Below are 16,249 nucleotides of genomic sequence, written 5' to 3'. Positions count from 1 at the left end.
TCTCTGCTACATTTGAGATCGTAGACTACTATTTTCTGGATGTTCTGTATTTCTTCAGTTGTTGTATGACGATGTTTTCTTGCCTGTCTTAACATTCCTTCTCCTCATTACTGAATCATCATTCATGTTCCACTCCATATACACTGGTGTATTTGAAGGTGTACTCTACCTAGGTGATCTTGGTTTCCATGGGTTTAGTCAGTCAACACCATGTTTCAAGCACTTCCTGTGTGCTAAGCACTATACTGAGCTGAGAGTACAAAGAAAAGCAAAAGCAGTCTGTGCCTTTAAGCAACTCAAATTTGAATGGGGGATACAAAATTAAAAATAAATTGGTACATACAAGCTATATAGAATACAAGAGAACATACGAGGGGGTAATATCAGAGGGGGAAGACCCTAGCTGCTAGGGTGGGAGGGTGACCAGGAGAGGCCTCTTTCAGAAGCTGGAATTTGAGCTGAGATGTAAGAGAAGACAGGGGAACTGAGGTGCAGAGATGAGAAGGGAGAGTATCCCAGGAATGGGGCACAGCAGTCAGTTGAAAAATATGGAGATGGGGATAAGAGTATCCTTTGTGATCCTTGTGACCTTGATGAGATGATTTTGCCCAACTCTGCCTCACTTAAATCCAATTAACACAGAAGTCAAGACATAACCCCATATCATTGGTCCTCTTCAAAAAACGAAGGATGAACAATGTAAGCAGCAGTAACATTATACACTTTACTATTTATAACTAAGATGTGCCCCAAGGCTCTGTCTTAGGATTTCTTTTCTCACTACACTCTCTCTGTCACTTCTTGAGCTTCCATGGGCTTAATTGTCATCTTATAGAGGTTATTCCTAGATCTATATATGCACAGCCTTAGTCTCCTTATCCCAGACTCAAATCACCAGTAGTTTACTGGGTATTTCAGCTGGATGTCCCATAGGCATCTCAAACTTAACATATATCAAACAGAACCATTCTTCCCCCTCTCCAAACCCATCCATTTTTTGTTAAAAGTTCAACCAGTCTTCTAGTTTTATAACCTGAGAGTTATCCTTGAGTTCTTACTTGCCAAATATTGTCCAATCTAACTCCACAGCATGTCTAGAGTTGGTCATGTCTCTACTTACATAGCTACCACTCTGAGGGTCTCATTGTTATCTGGACTGTAGCAGTAGCCTCCTTATTGGCGTCACTACCTCATCTCTCTCCTCTCAAGGTCATCATCCACATAGCTGCCCAAGTGATTTTTAGTAATAATAATGATGATAATGATAAGCAGAACTCATGTAGAATTTTTCAATTTGCAGAGTGCTTTATAAATCTTCTTAGTTTATTCTCATAACAACCCTATGAGGCAGGTGCTATTGTTATTCCCCATTTTAAAGATGAGGAAACTGAGACACAGAGAAGTTAAATGATTTGCCCAGTCACACAGCTAGTAAGTGGCTGAGGATGGATTTGAACTTAGGTCTCCCAGACACCAAATCTCACGTTCTGACCACTGTACAACCTAGCTCCCCAGGTTTGACCCATTTCATTTTCCTACTCAATAAACTCTAGTGATTCTCTGTTATCTTTAGGGTCACATACAGGTGTTTTTTTTTTTTTTTCAATTTAAGGTCCTTTACAAATTAATTCTTTTTTTTTTTTTTTTTTGGCGGGGCAATGGGGGTTAAGTGACTTGCCCAGGGTCACACAGCTAGTAAGTGTCAAGTGTCTGAGGCCAGACTTGAACTCAGGTACTCCTGAATCCAGGGCTGGTGCTTTATCCACTGCGCCACCTAGCCGCCCCTACAAATTAATTCTGATCTACCTTTCTAGGCTTGTTATTTATTACTCTACTTCACAAACTCTGTAGCCCAACTAAAGTGGCCTTGCTCTTCTTCACAAATGATCCTCCATCTTCCATCACCTATGACTTTGTACAGATTATCTGCCAACTTGGAATGTACTCCTTCTTTACCTTTGACTCTTAGAATCCCTAGTTTCCTTCAAAACTCAGCTTAACTGGGCAGCTAGGTGGCGCAGTGGATAAAGAACTGGCCCTGGATCCGGCCTCAGACACTTGACACTTACTAGCTGTGTGACCCTGGGCAAGTCACTTAACTCCAACTGCCTCACCAACCCCCCCCCCAAAAAAAAAACTCAGCTTAAGTACCACTTTTTCTATGAAACCCTTTGTGATCCAGTCAGCTGCTTGTGTTCCTTCCCTGCCCCCCTGCTTTATATTTATATTGTGTGTGTGTATACATACACATATACATGCATATATATGTACACATATATGTATATACATACACACCTATACACACATTTCTCCTAATAGAATATAATCTCCTTATATACAAGGACTGGCTTATTTCTATCAATGTCAACAGCACTGTACCTAGAACATAGTAGGTACTTGATAAATGCTTATTGGTAGATTAATTGAACACTATGTCCCCACCCCCCATCCTCATGGAATTAATTACTTATAAGTCTTCTACTGGAACCTGCATGTGAAAACCTTTTTTCTCTTCAATGGGATTCCTTCATGGGAATGCAGGCACCACCACTTTCCATTTCATGTTTCTTTGGATATATTATAGTTATTTTTTTCTGCTACTGTAGTATTCAGTTCTATTAATATACTATAATTTATGTAACCATTTTCTGATCATTGGACATAGAGGTTGGTTCCACTCTTGCTATTACAAATAAAATAGCCTTGATTTTTTTTTTTTTACATTTTACAAGTAGGCCCTTTTTTCCTTTTATGGTGTCTTTGGGATATAGTCCTTGCAATGGAATCACTGGGTCAAAAGGTTTATTGTTTTAATGACTCCTGTATTGCTCTAAAATATTTGTGTCTTCATCCCCAACAACAGTGTGATAAAGGCTTTTCCCGCTGCCACTCTGCCAATATTGACATTTTAACTTTTTTTCTATCAATTTTTTCCCTTTTGGTGGATGTGAGATAGTATCTTAAGGTTGTCTTGATTTGTATTTCTCTGATTTTTAAGGAATATAAGCATCTTTTCATATGATTATTATCAGTGTGATACCCTTTGTGACATTCACCTCAAAAGTTAGGAATATTTTTTGAGCATTCCTTTTTTCGTTTAGTAACCCATTACAGTTCTACCTGTATGTGTTTCTACCCCCTTCCTTTCCAACTTTTTTTTTTTTTAGGCATTACAACCTTTTAGGATAATGAGTTTTCCATGTTTATGTTTGGTCTTTATGATATCCTTGAAGCACCTGAATTGGCCATTATTTTCCTGAGTCACATTTTAAAGATTTGTTGGTGGTGTCATTCCCTAATTATATCATGGGCACATTTTCTTGATTTGTTGTTAGCTGAGGCTAGTGTAGTTTAATGTCTTATTAGTTGCCCTAGGCAGTCTTAGTATTGTATGTTGTTAAAACTGTCTAATCTTTTGCTTTGTTATGCATGTTTTCTCCTAGTGTTCTTATTTCAAATTTACCAGATGGTTCAGACATTGATCCTAATTTTGGTCTGGGAGGCACTGGTAAGTACAACAAATTATGTGTTTTGTTTATCAAGAAGGAATCTAGACTGGCTGTTCTTAGATTTATGGGGATGTCTAAGTGATGGTTAGGTCAGAAAATTAGGCTAAAATGGCTCTTGCTAAAGGGTAGTTGGTGGCTCAGTAAAAATTGTATCTTGGTTTTTTACTCTGCCAAATCCTTTTTGTGAAACTGCCCAACTCAGTCTGCCAGCTGCATTCCAGTCCAGTCATTTTGAGATGGGCCTATTTGGATCTTGTAGCTGGCTAGACCACAGGGAATGGCTCTTAGTAAATAATTACTGTATCATGCTTAAACTAAATTATTTGGCACAAAAGTCTTTTGCAATTTGTGTTTTACTGTCATTATCAACAGTTTCAATTTTGTGGAAAGTAAGTGTAATACCAAGAGAAAGAACTGATGTTGGGGTCAGAAGACCAGGGTTTGAAGTCTAATTGTAACCTATAGAAGCAGTATGTGATCCTGGGCAAGTCATTAACTTTTCTGAGCCTCAGTTTCCTGATCTCTGAATTGTATCAACAATGCTTTCACTATGCCCCTCATCCATTCTGTGCTCCACCCAAAGTGGCCTACTTCTGTTTCCTGTAAATGATATTTACTCTCTCATCTTTGTATATTTGCAAAGTCCATATCTGAAGTCTGCAGTGCTTTCCCTTCTCATCTCTTCACTTTTCAACACTTGGAACTCTAAGTTCTCATCAAGCCCTAGCCCAAGTACCACCTCCTTCCATAGACCACTTCTTATTTCCCTTGTTTCAATCCCCCCTCATTATTGTGTGTTTATTTTGTATATACCCTTCATGCACTTATTGGTGAACATGCTGTAGTTCTTTAAAGGCAGGAACTATTTCATATTTGGATTCCTAGCACCTAGCATGATGCCTGGCATGCATTAGATGCATTAATAAGTGCTTATTGTTTAATTGTTGATTGATAGGATTGTTCTGAAGAAAGCAATTTGTACACCTTAAAGTATTTTAGAAATGGGAGCGTTTATTTATGTCTTCTTTGGAAAAAACTAACAGTTTGCTTTCTTGGAATATCTTACAGTAATAGCATGTTGGATTTGGAATTGCTTATGGAAATCACTTGGTCCAATCTCTTAATTTTACTGAAGAGGAACTAGGTCTAGAAAAGGGAAGTGACTTGCCCTAGGTCATACAATTAATTGATAGTGTTATAGCCCTAACTAGAACTTGTTTCTTAATTTCCACCTGGGTGCTGTTTGCACTTCCCCAGGCTGCCTGAAGTAGAGGGTTTTTTTGTTTGTTTGTTTTTTGTTTTTTTGCGGGGCAATGAGGGCGAAGTGACTTGCCCAGGGTCACACAGCTAGTAAGTGTCAAGTGTCTGAGGTTGGATTTGAACTCAGGTACTCTTGAATCCAGGGCTGGTGCTTTATCCACTGTGCCACCTAGCTGCCCCTAAAGTAGAGTTTTTAAGCTGAGCTCCACAGACCCACAGTAGGTCATAGAGACTCTGATTTCAGGGGGTCTTTGAACTTTAAAAAAAATTTTTTTTGGATAACTGTATTTCATTATAATTGGTTTCCTTTGTAATACCTTGTATTTTATTTTATGTATTTAAAAATGTTATTCTAAGAAGGGGGTCCATAGAATTCCAAAGGGGCCCATGACACAAAAAAGACTAAGGACCTCTTGGCCTAAAGTTAAATTAGACCTTGTGCTTCCAAGTTTCTCCATTGTACTTATGTCAGAATATTGTATAATCACTGAAATTTACTTGAACATGAATGCATCCATGAGATTTTTATTTAATAACATTTCACTTCTTCTGGTAGACACTTATTTAGAAATCTCAGCTATTTAGTGGAAAACCTAATAAATTATCAAAAGCCTCTGAGTAGTCAAAACAGACTTTCTCCTCCCCTCCTTCTTGTCCCGTTCTCCCCCCCCACCCCCTATTACAGGAGTTCTCTAGAGACCCTCATTCAGGGTCCATTTACTTTTACTTTTCACATTATTTTAACTAGCTTTGTTGTTTTCTTTATCAATTAGCAGCTGATTAGAAACAGCAAATTAGGAGAGTAATTCTGGGTTTCTTGAGGCAAATATAGGAGTGAACAGCCCTGTAGTACTTCAGGAAACCCTCTGGGCAACATAGCATTATGCTGCAATATAATAATTGATGTTCCTAATGACCCTGAATCTTTAAGGAAAAGTCCAATGATTGGTTATATTGGACAGAGAGTTGGAAGGGATGTTAGTGATTATAGATTTTTAGAGCTGGAAGGTGAACTGGTCTTGCCTCATTTTATAGATAAGGAAACTGAAGCCCAGGGAGATTAAGTGACCTGCCCATTATGACCCAGGTAGTAAGCTTTAAGCCTGATCCTCTTCCCATTTTCCCATTTACCATTTTTTGTAGGAGGAAAGTGAGGCCCAGATAGGTCATGTGATTTGCTTACAGTTAGGAAGTATAGTGATGAGCATCTTGGTGTCTCGTCAAGAGGTTAGTGCCCTTTCTGTGATGTTGTTTACCCTTCCTTTAATATGATCATTATACTCTTATTTAATGAGTCAGAAATGCACAGTTAAAAACACTGGATCCAGAAATAGAGTACCTGGATTCAACTCTTAATCCTGTTATTTACTACCTTGTGACCTTGGGGGAAAATCAGAACCTCTGAGCCTCTGTTTATTTATAAAATGGGAATAATGATCACCTAAATCATTGGCTTGTTGTGAGCAAGTATGTTGTGAACTTAAAAACACTATATTAATGTGAATTTTTATTATTCTTATTTTATATTTCCATGAGAAATGGTTAAATCCCTCCAGAAGTTTTAGTGTTTAGAGGGATAAGCTTCAGTTATTTTGAAAACTATCTGTAGGTGCTATATAACTGTTTGTTTAATTGAATTGAGTGTGGAAGACTTTCTTCCAAAATGCATAGAATATGGGGTACACATTTCAGCAAACATCTATAGTGTTCTATGGGCAATAGAAAGATAAAATAGATTCCCTGTTTTCAAGGATCGTATTGTATAGGAGGAAGAAATAAGACAGGTATACAGATAAATAGAATACAGATTGGAATATAAGTGCTCAGAAAAGGAGCCTAAAGTACAAACTGCTTATGCAAAATTGGGTTCTATCATGTACCTTCCTTTTTTCAATTTCTCTAGTTCACAGTGAATAGTTCAGCGAGTGGTCTTCTCTCAATGAACCCATGAGATTTTTGTTGAGGAGGTAAAACTGACCAATGTCTGATTGTTGGTAGATATGAACTGTAGGTGATTCTGGAATTCAACTATGCCCCCTTTACCTGAAGATCTCATGTCACATTATCCATTGATACACTATATTTTCCAACTAGACAGAAACTCGACATTGTATCCCCTACTTCCATGAATTTATACCATCTGTCTCCCTTATCCTTCATGCCTAGAATGAATTTTCCTCCATCCCCACCTTTCTTTTCTTTTCTTTTCTTTTCTTTTTTTTTTTTTTTAGTGAGGCAATTGGGGTTAAGTGACTTGCCCAGGGTCACACAGCTAGTGAGTGTTAAGTTTCTGAGGCCGGATTTGAACTCAGGTACTCCTGACTTCAGGGCCGGTGCTCTATCCACTGCGCCACCTAGCTGCCCCCCCACCTTTCTTTTCTTGAGGCAGCTAGGTGGCGCAGTGGATAAATCACTGGCTCTGGATTCAGGAGGACCTGAGTTCAAATCTGGCCTCAGACACTTAACATTTACTAGCTGTGTGACCCTGGGCAAGTCACTTAACCCTAATTGCCTCACCAAAAACAAAACAAAACAAAAAAAAACCCACTAGGCTTCAGAAACCTTTTCTTCCTTTAGACCGACTGGATTTGAATCTTGGCTCTGTTTCTTACCACTTGTGTAACCTTATATAACTCACTTTTCTTCTCTGGGCTCTGTTTCTTTACCTGCAAAATAGAGGGGTCGGTCGGGGCAGCGAGGTGGCGCAGTGGATAGAGCACCAGCCCTGGAGTCAGGAGTACCTGAGTTCAAATCCGGCCTCAGACACTTAACACTTACTAGCTATGTGACCCTGGGCAAGTCACTTAACCCCAGTTGCCTCACTAAAAAAAAAAAAAAATAGAGGGGTCGGACTAGGCTAGATTATCCTGTTAGGTTCCCTCCAGCACTATGAGTCTAATTGCTATCACATTGCCATGTGAATAGAACATTTTGTTTGGAAGTTGTTATTTCATGTTCTATCATCCCTTTACACTTGGGTTAAGTTTATACGATTTACAAATATTAAATATGGTATTTGGGGGATTTAGTTAGATCCAAATTAGTAAATTGTAGCTGAAAAAAAGTGATATGGTTCAGCACAATGTGTATTTCTTTCCATTTTGTTTTCCTCAGGCCCCTCTCCCACTATGAATTTTGGGTAATTTGCATACTGTGCTTTTTTTTTCAAGTGTCTCTCTTCTAATTTTTAGTGTTCCCAAATGCTTCAGAAGAAACTGTGTCTCCCACCAGAGCTCGAAACATGAAAGACTTTGAAAATGTAAGTGGAGCTATCTCTGTTACCCTAGTTAACAAATCAAGCTTGTTACCTCCTGCAATCCAGAACCCAGAGGGAACTGTATTTTCAGAGAACTATTAAGGCTAAATACCAGCAGAGAAAGAACATTTTCCTGGTGGTACCTTAAGATTGATGCTAAATCTTTTTGGCCTTGATTGTGAGGCCAAGAACCTACTTATCTTGTACCTAAAATGGGGACAGGTACCTTTACGGTCAAAGATTTGTCATTTTGTAAGTAACATTTGGTGTTTTTTTGTGCCCCAGCCTGTTGGTGCTGACTACAGCTTTCATTTGCCTGTCAACTCTTGGATTTTTATAGATGCTTTCCATAATTTAGGACATTGTCAGGCCATAGAGTTTTCATTTTTTTCTGCAGAATTTTGAAGTAGTTAGGGATACCATATCACACAGATGAACCTCAATTTTTTCTAAGCTCATCTTAATGCCTCTCTTGGGAAATGTAAGACATATACATAATATTTTGCATTAACTGTCAGATAAACAGAATGCTAACTGAGATTTGGAATTGCTAGTTTAAAAAATTATTGGTGGAGCAGCTAGGTGGCACAGTGGATAGAGCACCAGCCCTGGATTCGGGAGAACCTGAGTTCAAATGTGACCATAGACACTTAACACTTACTAGCTGTGTGACCCTGGGCAAGTCACTTAACCCCAGTTGCCTCACCCCTGCCCAAAAATTATTGGTGCCTTTCTTTTTTGGTTGTCTTTCAGTTGTTTTTCAGTTGTGTCTGACTCTTCATAACCTCATTTGTGGTTTTCTTGGCAGAGATACTGGAGTGGTTTGCCATTTCCTTCTCTAGCTCATTTTACAGATTAGGAAACTGAGGGAAACAGGGCCTTGCCCAGGGCCACACAGCTAGTTAAGTGTCTGAGGCCAGATTTGAATTTAGTGAGTTTTGCTGACTCCAGGCCCTGCATTCTATCCATGGTATCACCCTTCTGCCGTCTCCCTCTTTTGCTTTTATATTACAGTCATTTCCTGATATCTCTAGCTTTCCCACATTCCTCTTCATCACCCCCATTGAATTTTGCCTTTTGTAACAAAGAAAAACAGTCTAGGGGGCAGCTAGGTGGCGCAGTGGATAAAGCACCAGCCCTGGATTCAGGAGTACCTGAGTTCAAATCCGGCCTCAGACACTTGACACTTACTAGCTGTATGACCCTGAGCAAGTCATTTAACCCCCATTGCTCCGCAAAAAAAAAAAAAAAAAAGGAAAGAAAGAAAAACAGTCTAGCAAAGCACCTTACAGAGTAATAATGTCTAATAGCAAATATAATTTTCTGTGCCTATAGTCCCCATCTCTCTATGAGAAGGTGTGTTTTTTTTTTTTTTTTTTTGGTGAGGCAGTTGGGGTTAAGTGACTTGCCCAGGGTCACACAGCTAGTAAGTGTCAAGGGTCTGAGGTTGGATTTGAACTCAGGTTCTCCTGAATCCAGGGCCAGTGCTCTATCCACTGCGCTACCTAGTTGCTCCCGAGAAGGTGTCTTTTGCAGCTGTTTTCAATAGTATAGTCAGCATGGCATGGTGGATCATGAGCTAGCCTTGAAGCCAGGAATAGCTGAGTTCGACTGTTGCTTTTGACATAATACTGGCTGTGTGACCCTGGGCAAGTCAGCAGACTTCCCCTTTCCACAGGCGTCTCTCCCCTTTTTTTTTTTTTAAAGTGAGGCAGTTGGGATTAAGTGACTTGCCCAGGGTCACACAGCTAGTAAGTGTTAAGTGTCTGAGGCCGGATTTGAACTCAGGTCCTCCTGATTCCAGGGCCAGTGCTCTATCCACTGTGCCACCTAGTTGCCCCCACAGGCCTCTCTTTAAGACTAAAAGTAGCTGAGAAGGTGCTGATTGAGCTGCGTTGGGAGAGGAAGTTCCTCACCAGGAGTTCCCCTCACTGATGAAATCATAGGGGGTTCAATTAAAAACAAAAACAAGCCTGTTGTAATTGTGTCTCTATTGTTTTCCTAGTTCTGCTTACTTTCCTCTACAGTGGTCTCTACAGGTATATCTGTGTGCCTTTGAATTCTTTATATTCATTGTTTTTTTTTCTTGAAGAACAGAATTCTGTTACAAAATAGCAGTTTGGTCATTCCCTAATTGATAGATACCGACTTTGCAGGTTTTTGGCCACCATCCAAGGTGCTGCTAGTCATGCTTTGTTATATATGGCTTTTCTTCCTGTGATTGAACTCCTCAGCGTATATGTTCAGTAGTGGGTGGAATTTATTTCATATCCTATGGCTAATTAGTGTATTAGAACTTTCAAGTCTGTATTTGAGGATTTTCCTCATTTAGGAGGGGAGGTCATGGCTGTATTGTCAGCTAACAGGAAAATAGGCCTTTTTTCCTCCAACTCTAGTTCTTCTGAACAAGTTAACTGTAAGATCCACTCATTCATCACAGTATGAATTAGAACCTTCTTCATTTGTATCCCACTGAAATTCGTAGTGTGGAAGATAGAATAGATATTTATCAAAGAAGGACTGGAGGAAACAAATGGGATAACTCTTTGCAATTATATTTCTTTATCCCCGATTGTCTTTCTGGAATGGAGTGGTGCTGTCTTTGGATTTAATTTAGAATACTCATTACCTCTAATAGTTATCTGCAAACCACCAGTGACCAATTGAAGAAATGACTTGTCAGATCTGTAATGGAAACAAGTAATTTCTAAGCTTTGAGCAGTGGTAATTTCAACTGTACAAACTATATGTTGTGGGGTTTGGGTCCTCAAATGGCTAAGATTTGATTATCACGTGTTGCATATAATTAAAATGCGCTTTACTATTAAATGGTCTTTCTTTGTTTCATGTTCCTTTTTCATTTGACTCAAGTTTTCCTGAATCAAAGTGGTCTTGAAGACCTAATAACTGGCAAAGCAACAGAACATACGAAGGCAGCCTGCTGCCTATGGTGCCAGTATCTTTAAGGATTTATGTTTTTTTCTTTATGATTGGAGTCCTTTGGCTGCTGTTAGGTTTTATGGCATTAATATTTTTTATTATAGTATTTGCAGGAGCAAATACCATAGTTGAAATTGAAATGGCCACTCTGTTTTAGATGTCCCCCTCACAGTTCTTTTTTGAAGTCATTCAAATCTTTCTTTTGGGCTGAACCATTAAATGTTTGATTTCTTCTCCACGATGGTTTCAGCATTTCTTTAGAAAGCTCGTAAAAGATGCTTTTTTGTTGTTGTTGTTGTTTCTTGAATTGTACACATACTTGTGGCTAGGGATGACTTATTTTAGTGGTAACAATAGCTCACGTATTCTGTGTTCTACAGTTTGCAGAGGGCTTTCATGCACATTATGTCATTCTGAGAAAGATAGTTATGAACCCCATTTTGCAGTGGATGAAACTGAGTCTAAGAGAGGATAAACCTCATGTAAACTGACAGGTCTAGGAGAAGAACTCAGTTTGCTTATTCCTACTTATAGAATTGTGAAATTCCCTAATTGGGATGGATCTTAGACTGCTAAGGCTCTCCCCCTGCTCAGGGTTTGAATAGCTAGTCGGTGGGAAAAACAGAGGATTCTATCCTGGGTCTTGTGACTCAAAGCCTGGTGCTTTTTTGTTCTTTGCCTCCTTTGCCTTTTAATGGTCCCGAGATCATGGATTTGAAGCTGGGAAGCCTTAGAGGCCAGTGAGTTTAGGTTCTTCACTTTATGCATTCCAGTGATGGATGTGGCACCAGGTGGCATATGCTTAGGTTCAGGCAGGAATAGTTGTGCATCTGAATGATTTCCAAATTAAACATACACATTTATATTTGGGTGATTTAGAATTATATAGAAATGACTCACTTTGGGAGGTGAGCATATTTTCCTTTCAAGCCATGTTGGACCTGGAAGCACAGGGGTGTAACCAGTTTTTAGATGAGCCTCCCGTTCAGAAAGAAGTTGATTATTCAGCCAAACCAAGTCTACCTATCCAGACTTTTAATGCTACTGCACCTTTCTGGGTGTCGTACAATCATTTTTGCCACTCTGAATAGCTCATTATCCATTTCCTTTCCAGGAAGGTAAGGGAATTGAGACACTGATATTGTACATTACTGGATCATGTGATGCACCTGTGACCGAGCAAGAACGATTTTGGGTGTTAGCTCATTTACAAGTTCATGTCCTTCCATTTGTAATGCAGCCAGCCTTTTCATTAGTCTGGGAATGGGGGAATCTTACTTTAAGGCTTCGTGAAGTGGAAGGTAGTAAAGGGCAGAGTTTTGGTCTTTAATATGAGTTTGGTTCATTCTTAGGTGGGCAGCCCTGGTAAACAAGAGCCAGAAAAGTCAGCCTGTGTTGGGAAGCAGTGTGTTCTAGTGGAGAGGGATGAATGTAATGTAGCTTATCCATCTTATATACTAGGGCTTCTTAAACTTTTTCCACTTGCGACCTCTTTTCATCTGAAAAATTTTTACATGACCCCAGGTATGTAGGTATATAAAATAGGTATACAAATCAGACATTTACTGCCAAATTTTTTGCTGCCCCCACATTCAGTTATGCCAGCTCATATGGGGTCGTGATCTCCAGTTTAAGAAGCTTATTTATATTCCATACTATAGAAACTGTGATGATTAAAATCTAATGTGTGTGTCCTTACCTGCTCCCCCAGTGTGGGGGAGAAACTACCTAGGGTTTACTTATAAATTAGAAACTTGGGCAACAGTTTAGGCATTTAAGCATTTATTAAAGTATATTAGGGGTTAGCAAAGAGAGAGAGAGAGAAAGCCACCTTCACCTAGCCTGTCACTCTATCAAAGAGAGAGTTCCACTCAGTTCCTCCTGAACCCCCTGTTGAACAGGAAGAGGGGCCGTCCCCACACAGAGCTCCAGCTAATTGGCTGGTTGAATTCAAGTCCATTAATTGACATGACTTTTCTTTTCTTTTCCTTTCTTTTCCTTTCTTTTCCTTTCTTTTCTTTTCTTTTCTTTTCTTTTCTTTTCTTTTCTTTTCTTTTCTTTTCTTTTCTTTTCTTTTCTTTTCTTTTCTTTTCTTTTCTTTTCTTTTCTTTTCTTTTCTTTTCTTTCCTTTTCTTTCCTTTTCTTTTTTCTTTCTTTTTTTTTGATGGGGCAGTGAGGGTTAAGTGACTTGCCCAGGGTCACACAGCTAATAAGTGTCAAGTGTCTGAGGCCGGATTTGAACTCTGGGCGGGTGCTTTATCCACTGCGCCACCTAGCTGCCCCCGGTCAGTCTATGAATAGAGGCAAATTCTGGGATGCCAGTCTGATTTTGAAACCTCAGAAAGGTCACCTCATGCTTTCTCGGTTCTATAGCATTTTTTTTAATGTTTAGAGATTACTTTGTTGGATTGAAGAATTAGATCATGTATTACAGCCACCGAGAGACTTAATAGTAGCTTCAGTTTTTTGTTTATTCTTGTTTGTTTTGCTATTTGCCACTTTGCATATCTCAGTCAAGCTCCTTGTCTAAACTCTCAAGAAGGTAAGGCTCTTACTGGTAATGATTATCTGTGCAGGGCAGGGGGGCCCCCTCTTAACTTTGGGGATGTCCAGATGAAGGGGATTTCAAGACTCTAGGCCCAAGGTCTGTGAAAACATAGCTTTAAATTGAAAAGTTAAATGAAAGCCAGGCCTCTGGCTCCTTGAACCCAACATGGGCTCTTGGAAGCAAGGAGAACTTAGGAACAGCATGGCCTATGTAGAGGAGGTGAAGTTCTTCCTTCATATAAGAGAATGCCAGGAGCTTCCATGTTTAGATTGTTTGTTTCTTAATTGATCTGCCTCCCATTTGTTGGCACTTATGTTGGTGGGGTCAGCAGATTGTTTCAGGCCTTTTTCCCAGTTAGAATTTCCCATAGGACCTTTTCAGCAGCTGTCTTCTTGTACCTCGCCATGAACCTAAAGACCAACTGACTATATTCCATAATTTAAAAAATATTTTTGAAAACCTTTTTTTTTTTTTTTTTCCTGGTGAGGCAGTTGGGGTTAAGTGACTTGCCCAGGGTCACACAGCTAGTAAGTGTTAAGTGTCTGAGGCCAGATTTGAACTCAGGTACTCCTGAATCCGGGGCAGGTGCTTTATCCACTCTGCCATCTAGCTGCCCCGAATACCTTTTTTTTTTTTTTAAACAGCATCTTCATTTCTGGAAATATCTCTCTCTCGTTTCAGCAAGCCATTCCTTGTGATAAAGAATTAAAAAAGAATTAAAAAAAAGGAGAAAAGAGCATTTGAGTAAAGCTTCCTTAAATACATCAGCTGAGTCTGACCATGAATATAGTTTTTCCACATCCCTTATCCTTATCCTTCATTGCTTCAAAGAAGGGAGGAATGTACTCCATAATTTCATTCCGGTACATTTTGTTTCAGATTCTTAAGTTTTGTGTATGGGCTGACTTTTATTTTTCTTGCATAGCCACTGACATACCAAAAAACCACTTATTTAGAAAGTATTCACTGCCCAGTGCTAGGGAAAACAGACAGGAGAATCTGATGATAATCCTTCATGCCTTTAACAAACCCTTTAAATGCCAATTGCTTAAACAACTAGACTTGGAAACACAAGATTTAGATTATGAGTTCCTGTGTTCTTTAGATTAAATGAGATATTATTTGTAAAGCACTTAGTAGAATGCCTGGCATATTTCAGTCACATCCTACTCTTGGCAACCCCATTTGGGATTTTCTTGGCAAAGATACTAGAGTGGTTTTCCATTTTCCTTCTCCAGCTCATTTTACAGATGAGGAACACAGGGTTAAGTGACTTGTTTAGGGTCACAAAGTTAGTGTCTGATGATAGATTTGAACTCAGGATGATGAGTCTTCCTGAGTCCAGGCCCAGCACTATCCACTTTGCCACCTAACTGCCCCACCTGGCACATAGTAGGCACTTAATAAATGCTTATTCCTTTCCCTTGCCCCCTCCTATAGCTATGTACCTGGGCAAGTTACTTCCCCCAAATGCAGAGTTTCTATACTATCTATCACAGTTGATCATCACACAATGTTTCTGTTACTGTGTACAATGTAAGAACAGCTTTCTTAATGAAACATGGTGCACTGGAGTGAAGATTAAACCCCATACCTAGTCTTGACACTTTGCTTTTCATTAATATTTCATTTAATTACCTTTAGCAAGATCCTGTTATTAAGAAGTATCATTTAACTAATGCAGAAATAGGATTAATGTTATTTTATATATATATATATATCTCCAATATCAGATTACCTGCTGTCTAGGGAAGGGGGGGAGGGAGGAAATTGGAAAGCTTGTATAAACAAAAGTTGAGAACTATCTTTACATGTAATGGAAAAAAATACTTTATTAATTAAAAAAAAGAAGTATTATTTATCAGAGATCAACCTGAGCCAACTGGATTTTGTCCATATCTCTACCTCAGAAGTTGGCATTTATAATTTCTATATTGGTTGGGCATGCCTTAGGCGTTTAACATGAATATCCATGAACTCACATATTGAGTTGAGGGCTTTGACATTGAAGGTAATCCTCTGATATGGGATCACCCAGCCTTAGTCATTGGCCTTCTGAATGTATAATTTGAATGTAACGACTTAACAGCCTTTTTGGATGTTCTTTTATGTAGTCTCCTAAGGTTGAATTTAAAGAGCAACTGTTTAACCAGATGTCTGTGAGATTGTTTCTCTTAATGAATGGTGGCTCTCAGGGACTTCTCCTTATTCTAAATAGGAGCTTTAAATGGGTTAATGTGATTTTATGTTTGAATTTATTGAAAGTGGCTCAAGCCATACCATAATCATCTTTGGTAATATGGTTTTGCCCAGGCCATGACAATATTGTTTCCTGTGCCTAGGTTTCATTTTTGATTATGTTGAATGAGGGCCCCATGGTGCATTGGAAAGATTCGGAGTCACAGGTTTTAGGTTTGAATCCTGGCCTAGCCATTTACTACCTCAGTCTTGGGCAAGTCACTTAACTTTTTGGGGCTTTAGGCTCTTCATATATAAAATAAAGGAATTGGACTAGAAGACGTATAAGGGCCTGTACAATTCTAAATCTATAATTTTTTTCTTTACTTGTCTGCCTCTTTATACTTCCCCGAATCTCATTCAGTCTCTATAGCAGTGTAATATAACATTTATGAAGCACCTACTTTGTGCATAAGCTCTTGCTTTGATGAGATGGATCAACTGGAAAAAATATAGGAGGCCAGGTCCTAGGGACCTAAGGTATTGTGCCTTCTGGGA

At 39.1% G+C, this 16,249-nt stretch overlaps 1 protein-coding gene across 3 annotated transcripts in view; it reads left to right on the top strand.

The window, feature by feature from the left end:
* CDK5RAP2 (CDK5 regulatory subunit associated protein 2) overlaps positions 1 to 16,249 on the top strand; it is a 153,807-nt gene that overhangs the window by 10,419 nt on the left and 127,139 nt on the right. For all 3 annotated transcript variants that reach the window (XM_043983832.1, XM_043983831.1, XM_043983830.1), the window contains exons 2-3: positions 3,444 to 3,508; positions 7,961 to 8,028. In XM_043983832.1, coding sequence (XP_043839767.1) covers positions 3,444 to 3,508; positions 7,961 to 8,028 — 133 coding nt within the window. The remainder of the gene's footprint in view (positions 1 to 3,443; positions 3,509 to 7,960; positions 8,029 to 16,249) is intronic.

The sequence above is a fragment of the Dromiciops gliroides genome, chromosome 2 (assembly GCF_019393635.1).
Source record: "Dromiciops gliroides isolate mDroGli1 chromosome 2, mDroGli1.pri, whole genome shotgun sequence".
NCBI classification, from domain to species: Eukaryota; Metazoa; Chordata; class Mammalia; order Microbiotheria; family Microbiotheriidae; genus Dromiciops; species Dromiciops gliroides.
The sequence above is the reverse complement of the archived record's forward strand: the minus strand, read 5'-3'. Positions and strand labels throughout refer to the sequence as shown.